This window comes from Telopea speciosissima, chromosome 5 (genome assembly GCF_018873765.1).
Source record: "Telopea speciosissima isolate NSW1024214 ecotype Mountain lineage chromosome 5, Tspe_v1, whole genome shotgun sequence".
Lineage (NCBI taxonomy): Eukaryota > Viridiplantae > Streptophyta > Magnoliopsida > Proteales > Proteaceae > Telopea > Telopea speciosissima.
Window position 1 is genome coordinate 42,992,044 of NC_057920.1, and position 15,245 is coordinate 43,007,288.

A 15,245-nucleotide genomic window follows, 5' to 3' on the forward strand; every position below is an offset into this window, starting at 1 on the left:
AGAACTAAAATTCTAACATCGTTCTCCCAGGGCGACATGGTGAATCAACCAGAACTGAAGGTTTTAACCCCTTAGCAACAACACCTAACATGGTAGTTTCCCATTATAGAGCTTTCTATCTATAGATTGAACCATTACCAAGGAGCTAATTCGTTCAAAACTCAGTTGACTGCTTCTATAGATAAGGCAGAGCGCCCTTGGCTCAACATTATAGCTTTTAGGGCTTCGGCGGGGTGAAGAAGAGCCGGCGGGGAACATGGAACTCTTAGGGTTATTTCGTTTTTTTTTCCATTCCACTGGCACTGAACAATCGTGTTGCAGATGCGATGCAGTAGGGGATAGGGGCGGTGGGGTTGCAGGAAGAAGAAGAAGAAGAAGAAGGACGAGGAGGGGGAGGGGGGTAAAAGGGTCACTTCATTACCTTTAAAGGGTAGTTTAGGTATTTAATAATTTTCTAATCCATGACGTCATCACTAAACAGTGAGTGAGTGAGTAATGGATAAGACCCCCTTGAAAGAAATGGTAAAATGTAGGGGGTGTTCAAGTAATTATTTGAAAAAATAATAAGAGAAGGGGCAATAGTCTAGGGGTGTCCAAGTAATTTTCTCTAAATAAATCGATATATGGACGATGTGGATTGCCAACTCACTGGTTTGCGTGGCTGAACAAGAAAATATGTAAATTCGACTTCGAATATGATTATGATTCACGCACCAGAGTCCTGTTTTTATTTCGGATAACAGAACAGAAGAGAACAGATTTTTTTGGTAAAGAGAAGAGAACAGATTTACTGTTTACAGAAGAGGAAAGGAAGCTTACCAAAAAAACAAAAAAGAAAAAAAAAAAAAATGGAAAAGGAAAGGAGAGAGAGTTAGGAAAGGTTACAAATTATATTATTTTATCAAATTACTCATCGAAATTTCGGTGGGAAAAAACGAGAGAGAATCAATATCGAAGAACAACGACTGATCTGATCCGATCGTGAACACGAGAAAACCTATCAACCATTGAACGTTACGCCGAAAAATCCTTTATTATGGGAACGAAGCTTGAACCTTCCCTTCTCATGGCGATTTATCAGGCTGCCTATGTTTAAATTATAGCTCTGATCGTCCAAACATGTGGTTTTCTTTCTGGCGATCGAGGAATCGATTCTCCTTGGAAGAACTCAGGTTTGTTCTCTTCTCTCTCTCTCTCAAGCACATATTCCCTAAGAATTCTGGTTCGGATTATCTCAGGTTGAGCTTTGGTCTGTTTGGGAATTCAAATTTTAGGTTTACAATTGGTTTTAGTTGTATCTTTTTTCCTTCTTTTTCTTTCATGAGGGTCGTGATCATACTCGTGATCATCCTTTTTTAAACTTAATGAGGTTTGGGATTTAACCAGTAACTTGCATTTCGATTGAGATTGTAATGCATCTGTTTGCGGAATCACATTTATGAATAACCCAGAGTTTCAATTGAAGTATTTTATTTTACAAATTGAAAGATTTTTTTTTTTTTCAGTTGAAAATATTTGGCAATACTGCAATACGTAAGAGTTTCTTGTCAAATTTTATAAATTTTGTTTATTTTCTGTCATGTGGGTAGACATCCGTAGCTCTTTGACAGGAAAGCCCTAATATTTAAATTGTTGTACTCGGCACGGTATGGTGCCTAAAGTCTTGGTAGTGCTGGCTATTGTTTAGAATATGTAAGGAAGTGACTTATATTCTCAAATTGGAGATGGGAGCTGAAAAAGAACTTCCAATAGGTAAATCATGTAATCAGGAAGTTTATGGTATATTGTAAGAACTATAATACACACCAGGCCAACTGCATTATCCAGTTTTTATCAGTGGTATTTGGACAGGATTCCACAATTTGTCCGTAGCTTTAAGTAAGATCATTTTGGGTCTCACTGGAGGATTGCTTCCATTTCAGAAAAAGTCCTTGAGCTGCAAGCTGACGTAGTGTAGGAATGCGCAGTATTACTTGGAAGAGGTCAATGGTATGTAAGGTTTGGAAGGATAAACTGTATCCATTGAGATCTTCTACAGCACAGGCCCATTTTAAGAAGGGTTTATGTGAATTTTTATTGGTACAGGACCAAGTTGTTATTGAATCTAGTGAACCCAAAATATAGTAGTGCAGGAACTAGACTAAAATGCGGAGCTAGGTCTGGAACTCTGTCAAGTTAATTAAGGCTGAAAAGTCTGAGGTAAAGTTTCTAGGAACAAAAGAGTAAGATTTTACTATCTTCCATGGATTCTGACTGACAAGGATTCTTCATGGTGCTGTTGTTGTAATTTGAACTTGTACTTGTCTCCTTTTAGGGCAAGGGGTTCGAGTATGTACATATAAAGCACAGTTCAAGTAGTTCGATTAGCTCCGTATCATCCATACTACAGGAGATAGAACTATACTAGCTGCCAGACTATTTGAGGGGAAGGCTAAGGCAGGTAGGCACCACCCAAAAAAGTCCCAAGTATGGAATACTGACTTACTAATTAGCTACCGGAACAAATAGAAAGAAGGAAAGATTCAATGAATACCACAAAACTACTACTACTACTACTAGGTGCCCATTGGTCATCAATGGTACATCTAACAAGCTGCCTACACAAGGAAAGTGAGAAGCATTATAGGCAGACATGTGGCACGGAACATGTATCCACCGTTCATGACTGAACGTTGTTTCGAGATCAAAGAAGGAACAAACCTCTAGCCTTTTGAGTGCTAGAACGGAGGACCCTGTTAGTCTTTTTCATATGTTCCCTTATTGTGATGTCCTTTCTTCTTTTTGCATGAGCGAAGAAGAAACTCCTAAGCGCTACTAAGCCCCAGCGAGAAAAAGCCTACCAATATATAAACGGGCTAACGCCCATGCTACGAAGCAACAATTAGCTGATTGTAGAACACTGTTGTGCTAACGCAGCATGAAAAGAGCTAATGCTCCTTATATAAGGGGCATCCAAACACATCAAATCATGCTAACATGTCTTAGTAATAGGTTTGTGAGCTGATCTATGAGCACCCTTGCTTCTTTGGTCGTAGATCAGCTAGCATTCAGGTGTAGCGAAGGTTCACCCCTCCAAAAAAAAAAAAAAAAAAAAAAAAAGAAGAAGAAAAGCACCACAAAACACCTTCTGGGATCATCCTCATGGCTTTCCTGTAACTCTGTTTGCTGTCTTCTCCTGCATTTCATAAATGCATGCATCCCTTTCACTGCGTACAGATCGATAAGCTGCAAGTTGGATCTTCCTCAAGATTGCTGACCTTCCCTCCACTGGGCCTCCCATTCCACCATAATAGATAAGAAAGGAGCTGCCCCAAAATTTAACATCATTCTCTTGCTCACAGTTGCGTGACACATTTCTCAACCTTCATCCTCTTCTAATATGATTGTCCTTTAGTAGAACGTTTACCAACATTGCTGTTCGCATGAAACAGGAAATACACAGAGGGACCTACATGTTCCAAATAGCTCTATAGAGAGAGGCACTACCACCGTTTTTAAAGTAAATCTTCCCATTCCTTAATGTCTGCTACATAGTTCTCAAGGCGTCACCTAGGTCCCCAAGGTCCTTAGATTGGGCAATGCTTGCACTGACCTAGTCTTTTACAACTTTGCTCTCGCCTTGGTCACGTTAGCCAGATTTGACCTAGGCCGGCACCACTTTGGGCCTTTTCTTGAAAAGAAAAGGAAAAAACAATTGTGCAAAAGTTAAATTGCTGCCCTAATACAAAAAAAAGGGTGCAAAAATGTGTTCCATTATCTCAATAGAAGGATACCACCTTCTGTCCATTAATTCGAGACGCACTGGATGCTAGTACTTTTTTCACAAAATTCCCTTTCAATCATTTTATATTGTTTGCTCTATGACTGCTATGGTATAAAATTCCAAAGAAAAAAAGGGCAAAAAAGAGAGATTTCTTGGATGTCTTTGGTGGATGTCTTTGGTGATGAATATATCTTGCTGCTGTGTGTTTCTGAGATTTTACTTTCTGCCACTTTCTTCTTTCTAAGGGTAACAGAATGTGCTATTCTTTTTGGTGTTGATACTACGGATGACCAGGGATGTGATCTCAGGTTTTAACATTTTACAACATATTGACTGAGGTTAATGGTTACTTAAATGTGACATCAACTGATCAAAGTAACCACTACCAAAGGCATGAAGGGAAGAAAAAAAAAGAAGAAAGAAGGATGAACACTTAAAGGGAACATAGATTGAGGTTAATCCCTTATGTTTTTCCTTCACCATGATCCATCCAGACTTGGATACTGCCCTTTCTAGGGAGGCTCCAGCTGAACAACTCAACTGGACAACCTCATATGACTGTTTTCCCCTATTCTGTGATGACAATAAGTACTTAAGACTTGCTAAAAACTACAAAATTGAATTCAGAAAGCAGTTTAAGTTACTAGAAACCAATTTTAAGATTCACTTTCCAATTTTGAATCTTTATTACAATAATTATTCTTTTGAGGTCAACTAAAATTACCAATACTTCAACTAAAATTAGCAACATACTAACTTCTTAGCCCCATTATCCAAACAAATTACATTAGAATTTAAAAATTAGTTTCTAAGTTAGACTTTGCAATTTCCAAAAATCAACTCAAAGAGAAGTGATGAAAATAACTAAAACATAATATGTTGTTACTTGGAGATATAGAACTATGCTTCCATGCTTTAATTCTTTCCTCCATTCTTATGAATTTTCACATCCATTGAGAAAAAATACCATCATTACTGTTGTGATCTCAATTCTAATTGAGAAAGTAACAAGGATGCATAAATATATATATATATATATATATATATATTTATTTATTTATTTATATATTTTGTAGTTTATCAGTTGGTGACTTTATATCTTGAATTTGGCTGGAAAATTTTGAGTAAATTTGGTAGATACTTTGAGATGCTTCTTTTAACACGTATTTCACTGGATGCAGATATTTAACTGACCAGCTGGAAAAAGTTCAAATTGTTAATGAAAGTAACAAGGTAATTTATTGATCTGCCTTCACAGATCAATGTTCTTACTTTATTCTTGTTGCATCTTAGTTTTCAGAGTCAGGCAGACTCATCTGGTCAGAGTGGTTGACCCAGGACTCTAGTGGATTGGGTTGGTTTGAGAATCAGAGAATTTAATCTAAATCATTCAAAACCACTTGACTCATCCAGCTCTATGTTGAAATCCTTTGATGTATGATATGAGGTGGAATGACCATCCAAATTTATTGTAGGCAAAAGTAACAGTAAAGAAAATCTTCAAACTTCTAGGTTTTGTTGTCCCCCGATTTTTTTTGTATATAAGATTCCTATTTCCCAAAGCCCTCAAAATTATGGGACCAAAAGGATCCTCCACATATGACTTCTTAGTCTCACCAAAAGTTTAAATGATTGGTATCACGTATCGTATTAGTGGGGGTGATTTTAAGAGACGTAACATATCGGAGATACATATCGCACGCTACAGATATGCCTGAAAATGGTCAAGAGACATATAGAAATACACTTTTGGAGCAAAAAACAATATAAATAAGCAATATTGCAGTTTGTTTCCTTGATTTGATTCGTTTTTCAGCAAGGAATCAAAGCCCCAAGCATGAAATTTGAAAGACGTCCCGAAATTGAAATTTTGGTTGAAAACTTGTCAGTCCAGGTGTTGTTGATGCTTTCTGGTTTCTAGAATCACGATTCTGAAGTCACATGTCCCTTTTAATGTGCGTATCGCAATGTATTGCATTGTATCGTATCGATACCTTGCGATACCGATACATATTGGCCGAGATGAGACGAGATAAGACGGTGCGATACTTTAAATCATGGTCTCACCATTTCCATGCCATCATATTGTTCTTTGTTGGCACCGCAAGTGAACATTTGCACCTATTTTGCTTCACCCACCCACCCACCCACCCACCCACACACACACACAGAGTGAGAGTGTGCACACGTAAGTTAGGTATTCAATATCAATACAAGGCTCGAAACAAAACAGGTCGGTACGATACATAAGAAAAAAATATTAGGTATCACCCTGTGTTGGTCGATACTACCTGATATTGTGCGAGACAGATGGTAAGAGCAGCTGCTGCCGCCACCACAACTGCCTAGCAGCTGTAGCAGCAACAGCAGTAGGAAGAGGAGGAGAAGAAGAGGGAAGAGTGTACCTGGCGGCAGCGACAGTGATGGCAGCAGAGCAGAATGCTACCTCTGTTACTCTCCCCCCTAACGGCAGCAGTGACAGAGCGTTACCTTTGTTACTCCCCCCTTTTTCTGCTTTTGTATTTAGGTTATGTGATTGGTCCACCCATGGAAGCTTTCCATGCATTGACCTCCTAATGTCCCACATGGATCAACCGAAGACAAAAATCAATTTCCATTCATCAAATTCATGTGCTGCTGGATAATGAATTTTCTCTACCCAACCTAATCTGATGAGCTTCCCTACCCCACCCCCCCTCTCTGGCCTCCCATCACTCCCCTGCCCCGGCCGGACCAAAACATTGGTCGTCTCTTGTCTTCATCATCTTCTCCTTTGAGTTCTGGTCTCCCTCTTCACTTCATCAAACCATCTACCAATGGCAGTTCTAAGTTTGCTCTCGCTCTCAGAATCTCCTCTCTTTTTTTTTTTTTTGGGGATAGGTAGGGCCCCAAGGGGAGTTGAACTCGTGACCTCTTAATGGTGAGGTGTTGATCTTTGCCAACTGAGCTAACCCCTTGGGGTTCTCTCCTCTCTTTAGAAATCAACAAATGGAAATCTTGCCTTGTTGGCCATTTCCTAGGCTCCAGACCCTCTTTTAATATTGTCAAGTCTTCTCTAACCAAGCAATGGAATGCTCAAGGATGTATGGATACATACCTTCTGGATAAAGTAGTGTTCAGCTTCAAGTTTTCCTCTGATGTTTCCAAAGTTCATGCTCTCAATGGGGCTCCCTTGCTTGTTGGTACTAAGCCCATCTTCCTTCGCCAATGGGATCCCTACTTGCAACTCCACAAGGTAGATTTCAGCTCTATCCTCCTTTGGGTTACTCTGCGTGGCCTCCCACTCCATTACTGGAGCCCAGATTGCCTTAGCATCATCGGCTCTGTCATTGGATTCCCCCTTCACTCTAATGCTCGCACAAAAAGGATCGATAGGCTCACTTATACTAGAATCTGTATCAATGTTTCAGCAGACTCTCCCCCCCTCGTCCATCTCCATCGTGGAAGATGATGGGTTCAGCTTCAAACAACCCATCTGCTATGATTGGCTTCCGCCGCATTGTATTCACTGCAAGATTTTCTGTCACCAGTCCAAGATTTGCTCTGGTAAGGCTCCCCTATCCTCCACACCTCTTGCTGAAGTCCCGGAGGTCTGCGCAGCTGTTCTAGTGGTATCGTCTTCCGAGCTGGTTCCTTATGGATTAGTGTATTCGACAACTCCAACTCCCTCCTCCACCATTGATCATAGCAAAGACTTAAACACCTCCACCCTGTCTCACCTCCTGGATATTGGTCGTTATCTGGCACATCGCTCCCTTCTGGCTCCTCCAGAGATCCAGCTTGTGGTCGTTTGAAGTCTCGCTGCAGTAACTGACCTCTCCGGGAACAACCTGATGTAGATCCCACAACTGACCAGAAGAAGAAGAACCAAGGCCCATCGAACCAGCTCCAGATGGACCAGAACTGGAACAGATCGAGCCAGCCCAGCAGGTCTTCTAGAAGGGCCATGAAAAAGAGGCCATAACACTGTTCACGTGAACAGCCCTTATTTTCCTTGTGTGGAGATATTTTTTTGAAGATTTTGTGGACCCATCAAGTGGAGAAAACTTCTATCCCATTGTTTAGTTTCTATTTTCGTTTTATATTAGGTAGTTTCTAATTTATGTTAGTATCTAATATGGTTATCTTTGCATGTTTAGAAGGCTGAGTTATAAAGCCTTTAGTAGTTTCTATTTTCATTAAGTTTCTAATTTCCATTAGTTGCTAAGTTTGTCAAGTTGCTATTTTTTTTATGTTTCTAATTTTGTAAGCTAGCCTACTTCATTAAATAGGCAGCCCCTTATTGTAATAGTTAGACAGAATTTGAGTAAAGAATTTTCTGGCCAATTTAACCACCAAATTATGGGCTGCCAAGTATGCCCTTTACCTCCTCTATTTGGAAAAAAGCCCTTGACTCTTTTTGGGCCCGTTGTAGGAGATCCCTATCCTTCGCTTGGAATGGCTTTGGTTGGATATGACTTTTTCTAGTAATTCTATCTGTGATACAGTTGGCAAGCTTGTGTTTGGGGCCGCTATCTCTCACATTTGGATGGAGCAGAATCTTAGAAGATGGACCTCCAACTCTCGTTTTGATTTGGAAAGCCATCTTCTTTGATGTCAGCTCTAGACTTCATATGCTCCCCCATGGTTCCCTCTCCGATTCCCCAAGGAACAAGCACATTGTTGTATCCTGGGGTTTAGATGCATCTCTTTTTCAGTCTCCTAGCCCTCTTCCTAGGGCTTGAAGCTTGTAATCTTGTATAGCTCTCCCCCCCCCCCCCCTTTTCCCCCTGTGTATTCCCCCCTTCTCTCGCTTTCTCTCCCCTTTGGGGTTTTGCTAATAAGTTTTTTTTATTCACCAAAAAAAAAAAAAAAAAAAAAACTGTCCCACATGGAATGAGGATTTGGCAAATCCAACCATTGAATAGGAAGGGCATGTTCTATATTGGTTATGCGACAATTTTCACAGCGAAACTCAATCATTTACCATCCATGTATGGACATCTTTCCCTTGGGTTTTAAGCCATCTATTTTTTGTCCCAAAATGTAATGAATCTTCCAACTGTTATACTGCCACATGGCCATTTCTAATTGAGTTCAAAATTAACTGTTAATCAGGATTTCATGGGGCATACTTGTACACAAAATATGGGTCCTAGCTGATTCTGAGGCGTGGCGGATATTGGGTCTGACTACCTAACATCCTCTGGTTGCACCTAATTATTATTTGTTTATGGTGCATTATACTTGAAAATAGTAGTGTTTATGTATGAGAGAGAGTTGTGGTTGGGGTAATTGTAATTATAGAAAGCAAAGGGGTAAATTGGGCGATATTTCCACTTGGGGGCCAGTGGTGGGGTAAATTAGGTAATATAATTTCCACTTGGGGCCAGTCGAATGATATAATATGGAAATAGAAATCCTATGTGGAGGACATTTTGGTTAAGGGTTTCGGAATCCAGAATACAAAATGTATTGGGAGCTGAAGGTCCAAAAGTTTGACAGATCTTTTTATTGGTACTTTTTTGTCCCTCCCAGACCCTGCAGTAGCGGGAGTCTCGTGCACTGGGATGCTCTTTTATTTTAATTTTCTTCTCAATATAGTTGTCAACATGTCATTGGTTGGCCAAGTTGACCAGCTTATTGAATGGTTGACCTCGAGCTTGGGGCATGGTACAAAATTTCACGATATATCGCCGAAATTTCGGTAATTTCGACACTACCGAGATGAGATGGGCTTCCGAAATGAAAAAAGTTCAAATTTCGGCGAAATTTTGGTATATTTCGTAGAAATACTGTGTATTGAGCAGTATATTTCGGTAAATTTCGTAGAAATACTGTGTATTGAGTATTAAACTATTGACTATTATGAAGTTTATGAGTTATGACTTATGCACTTATGACTTTATGAGTTTAAACTTTAAAGTTTAAACTAAAGGCTACCTTTGACTTTATTTTTGTTTCATTACTTTGTTTAAATTTCTTATTATGTTTTTTAGTACATAAACAATATGTATTTAACTATTTTATACAACAGGGTCCGACAGTATACAGTCAATCAGGGGTGCAAACCCAAAACACCACTTTGAGTTCGTTTTTTTTGCAATATGAAGGTTTAAATATGTTTATTTAGCTTAAATAAGGGTGTCCATGAAGTATCAGGCCTAGATAAGGCCAAATACCCACCGAAATGGACTCCCGAAATATTGCAGAAAAAATGCAATATATAATTATTTAATGATTCCTTTCTCCTTCCAGCTAGCCAAGGAAGGGATTAAGAGGGATAGTCTTTTCTAGGTTTACAAGCATTTATGTAATCTTCCCTTTTATTTTCTTCTTTTCTGCCCCGGGCCTTCCTTACGTTTGTTAGGGAGCACTGGTCTTTCCTTCTTAATAAAATTCCCTTTTTTTATTTATAAAAAATGGGATTCATTTTTTTATTGTTCTTTGAGTTTATTTGGATTAAATTTTTTCGTGCTCTGTAATGAAGGAGTTTGTTATTGAGGCTCTGAGGTCAATTGCTGAGTTAGTGACATATGGTGATCAGAACGATCCGGCCTTTTTTGAGTGAGACTTCCAATTCCTAGCCTTTATGTTTCTTTTTTTGAGGCTCAGAACAAGCTTCATGTTTTCTGCCTTTTTTTGCAGGTTTTTCATGGAGAAGCAGGTCATGGGGCAGTTTGTACGTATATTAAATGTTAGTAGAACTTCGAGTGTTCCTCTTCAGTTGTTACAGACAATGAGCATTATGATACAGAACTTAAAAAGTGAACATTCTATCTGTAAGTCAATCTGAGAGCTTAGCCAGTTTAAGCAGATCCTTTTATCTGCTTTTTATTTTTTATTTGGTTCTAAGTTTTATCTTGGCTGTTCTCTTTGAAAATTTTGCAGATTACATTTTCAGTAACGAACATATAAACTCCCTTATAACATATTCTTTTGACTTCCGTAATGAAGAGCTGCTGTCGTACTACGTATCCTTTTTAAGGTTTGTGGAGTAATTAGTTCCTTGGTTAACTTTATAATTTTTTTTCTTTCTTTCTTAATTTAGTTTAACTGCTCTTTCTGCAAATGTTCACTAATTTCATGAATTTCTGCCATTTGATGACTGAAGGGCAATAAGTGGGAAGCTGAACAAAAGTACCATTTCTCTGCTTGTGAAGACCCAAAATGTATGCTAATTGCAATATAAAACTTATGCATAATAGTTCAATTCTGCATTTCTGTACTTTGTTATCAGATCTTTCCCTTCCCAGCGACAACTCTCTGTCTATATTTTTTTTCACGTAGCTGTCCTGTTTTGGTGTTACCTGATTACAACTGTATTTAGTCTTTATCCTTTTTCACTAATATCGAGATTAGCCATGCCGATATGATACAGAATCTATACATAAACAAAATATGTACAGAACTGATACGGTATCTATACGGGCCTATATGGTACCGAATATGGACTGATACAGACTGATACAGACCAATACACTCAATACACTGGCTGCCAACTAAAGAATCCCAGTTTTTGGAAAAGCTTATTCCAATTCTAATTTTTTGGCTAAAATCCAAGTGGATCCCATCTACACTAAAAACCGACATAGAAGGAATGATTCATCAAGAAATTATTATTTTTTATTAAATTTCATAAAGTAGAGATCAAACATCAACGTCCTCCTTGTTTGAAGGCCCTGAAAGATACAGTAAGAACTAACAAGGATAAAAAGTAACAAAACGGTATGTGTCTTAGTAAGCTGGCTAACAGAAAACAAGCATAATGGTAATCGAGGAACATGAAGAACCAAGGTTCGAGAACTCGCGAGATCTCGCGAGAAGTTCGTTTTGAAATCTCGAGCGAGATTGTTGAGTCTCAAAGTGCAATCTCGCGAGATCTGCGAGATCTGCCAGATCTCGATCTCGTTGATCTCGTTGATCTCGGTTTCAACCCATTATTTTAACCTACCTACCCTTAAATACCTTACCTAATTGACAAAACTCATCGCAGAGATCTCGGTCCAAATCTTGTGAAGTTGAGGGAGTTGAAAAAATGCACAACTCGCGAGAACTGCTCGGGTGCAAGACCCATGACCTGCCATGACCTGTGTGGAGGAGCCATCTGCAAGGATGACCAGGGAGGACTACTGAAGTTTAGAAATAGAGGAGAACAGATTAAGCTCACTAGTCATGAGAGAAGAAGCGCCAGAATCAATGATCCATGGAGTAGTTGTAGTAAGTAGGGTGGAGTTACCTGTGTGAGCTAAGGTGGCTGTGGAAGCAGTAGTAGATGCCTCAAGTGGTTGAAGACACTTGAGAATCTGATCATAATCATCACGAGGGACAGACACAGTGGAAGAAGCTCCAGATGCAAATATACTCTCTCAGTAGAACTATCAGTCATGGCAGTATTGACCAACTCATTGGTCCACTCAGGTTGGCCATGCTTAGCCCAACAAGTATTAATAATATGATTTTGCTTACTACAGTAGGTTTAATGATGAGAAGATTTGTCAAACTGCTGTCCACCTGTACCACGACCACCTGATACACGGCCGCAGCTTCGTCCAGAGAAAAATGAACCACGTCCTCTACCAGCAATAAAGGCTGATCTTTCCTTTAGAGAAGGGGAAGAATCAACCTTGAAAGACTGGTCGTCAGGATGAAGACCCACAAGAAATTTGGCAGCTTGAAACTCAGCCCGTAGAAGCTTCAACTTATCTAGATCAGTGGTGAGAGGTTGGTGAATCTGAAGTTCTTCAATAATGCCGTTGTAACTGCTGAAGATTTTATTCAATGACTTATCACCTTGCTTGAAATTAAATAATTTCTCATACTGCTCATAACTCCGAAAAATACTTTTCCTAAGAGAAACTTTCTTTCAAATCATTCCACACCCCTTTTGCAGTAGTATGAAACATAACATTAGAAGCAATGATAGGTTTAATAGTCTTCCATAACCATATCTTGAGTGTGGAATCCTCACGCATCTAGTCTTCATATGCGGTAAGAGAAGCAGAATTTTTAGAATCAACAGCAAGAGGATCATCAGTAAGGTACTTCATCTTCCCTTTAGCATGAGTATAAAAAAGAACAGCTTGAGACCAGAACATGTAGTTACTACTTACTAGTTAGAGACACCATTCAACTTGATTTTGGTGATCTGTCTGTGGACATTATCCACTGGAGCTATAGGATCTGTCATCATGCAAACTGGCAGAAAAGGAATACTGAAGCATTTAACCCAAGGAGCAGCAGCAGTAGTGACACAGGCTGGCAGCAATAGAGTCCTGAAACCGAGAATTTGATACCAAGGTTGCAGAAATCAGATGCACAACTCTGATATCACCAGTCTAATAATGCAGTAATACCCAGAAGCAATAACAGTTTATAGTTCTGATATGTTGTAGCCGACAGCAAGAGAAGTCACACAACCCAGATATGGGCGATTTTAGGCTAACAATAATCTGCAGGTCAAACAGATCTAAACCTAAATCGAAGAAGGTACTAGGGTAGGAGAATATATTCCCAAAATCTTAGTCTGATCAGATGATTATAGTGGAATCAATTTAATGAACAATAGATCTGGTTTTTGACCTAAAAACAGAGGATCCGCAGGGAGAAGGAGAAATCAATTTCCATAAGATCAAACCACTGAAAGATCCCAATAGTTGGATCGAGTGTACCTCATAACATGTATAATCAACTCTCAAAAACTTACTCCCATCAGATGGTTGAATAGAAAGTAATTGCAGAACTCAAAATACCACAGAATCAGCAGTTGAGGCTTCATAAACACAGATTTTGATGTCTGAAATCCAGAATTTTCATAACCAGTAGTATGTATATTGCAAGGTGCCCTAGTTTAATTCCATATCATCCAAAAACTAAGGCAATCTTCTGTAGATAGGCAGCATATGGTTGCTGCAATCATAATCGAGCATAGTTCGAGAACTCACGAGATCTTGATTAGTTTCTCGGTTTTTTGAGAAACCGAGACAAGTTGGTATACGAGTTGCAAAAGTGCAACAACTCGACCGAGATCTCACCGAGTTCTTGAGATCTCGAGAATCTCGACCCAAACTCCTTTATATGAGTGCCAGATCTCGAGATCTTGGTGGAAAATCTTGGTATACAGACACCTATCTATGTAAACCTTGGTATACAGACACTTATTTAGGCCAGGAACTAAGATATACACTTATTTATGCCTAATATCATTTAAGTAAATGAAATAGTTAATTTTACTTAAGATATTATTCATAAATAAGCAAATACCCCCTATTTGAATCTAATAAAAATAGTTAAAAAATCAAATTCCAAAAGGAAAAAAAGTCAACCCCCCAGTTCAAGAACAAAAACTGGATTTTCGACGGTAGGTGCAATTTTCAATTTTCTAATGCTAGGGTTTTTCTCAAATCTAAAAATTCCATAAATCTTAATATGGTCAAACATTGCTAAAACCAAAAGTGCGGTAAAATATTCATTTGTTTTGATTTCCAAGAAAATATTTTCATTTAGAGCGATTTTGACAGCATTCGTGCACACCAAATTATGTTTGACCGGTATATAACTCCTATTTGGACTTTGTTTTTGCAAAATCTGATAGTGCCATTGTGTTTAAATGGCATAAAATAGGCTGAATACAAAGTTTCAGACCCAAACTAGGTCTAAAACCCACCGAGTTAAAGGCTTCGAGTCGAAAAAAAAAAATGCACCAACTCGGCGAGATCTCGACTCGACTCAGTTTTTCAAGGGACCAAGTTGGTACCCGAGTTTTAGTACCTTGTACCCGAGAGGAATCTGTGAAGAGACTATCAAAAAAACTTGAGAACGAAAGAAATTGCTAGTTATATTGCTCTGATACCATGTGACAATATCACTGTATAAAACCAGCGAAAAGAATGAAAAAGATAGAGAAGGAAGACTTCTAGGAAGGCTAAAACCGATAGATAGCCTCCCCCTTTATCAGTTCTATTTATAGAGATGCTGATTACAATAATAGTTTCCTACTCTAACTAGGAAACCAACAAAACGAAGTAAACAATATACTAGGAATTGAAGAAGCCTAAATAGAATGGGAGTAAGAACAAATAAACAATAAGGTAACCCACGCTAGGGGGGGCTCCCCCTATCGTGGTATACATAAAACTTATCCCACGGTTTAACAATAGTGATAAATGCCCCTTTATATGTTTAAAGGTCTTTGATTGATGTTGTTGTTGCACTTTGCTATGTTGATCCAACTTGCGTTCCATAGTAGCTGACAAGATGAAATAATGAGTGTTTGCCTCTTTTCTTTGCTTGGCTATTGGATACATCATTTTTCTTTTCTGTCTTCCATTTCCTTTTTGTCTTGTATCAATAACCACCATTTTGTACATCTAGGATGAGGTAGTTTCTTTCCCACTGTACAATGAGGCAATAAGGTTTGCTTTTCATGAAGAGAACATGGTCCGCATTGCTGTACGTGCTTTGACACTGAATGTCTATCATGGTAAGTTCCCGTTTTTGTTTA

General features: G+C 38.8%; 1 protein-coding gene across 2 annotated transcripts in view; it reads left to right on the plus strand.

The window, feature by feature from the left end:
- Positions 1–923: 923 nt before the first annotated feature.
- Positions 924–15,245, plus strand: part of LOC122661993 (protein TRANSPARENT TESTA 9) — a 103,523-nt gene continuing 89,201 nt past the window's right edge. Inside the window, exons 1-7 of one of the 2 annotated variants that reach the window (XM_043857526.1) lie at positions 924–1,172; positions 4,945–4,996; positions 10,233–10,309; positions 10,391–10,524; positions 10,634–10,730; positions 10,857–10,914; positions 15,116–15,224. In XM_043857526.1, the coding sequence (XP_043713461.1) occupies positions 1,120–1,172; positions 4,945–4,996; positions 10,233–10,309; positions 10,391–10,524; positions 10,634–10,730; positions 10,857–10,914; positions 15,116–15,224 (580 nt within the window). In that variant the 5' untranslated portion in view covers positions 924–1,119. The remainder of the gene's footprint in view (positions 1,173–4,944; positions 4,997–10,232; positions 10,310–10,390; positions 10,525–10,633; positions 10,731–10,856; positions 10,915–15,115; positions 15,225–15,245) is intronic. The other variant, XM_043857527.1, reaches the window with a different exon arrangement.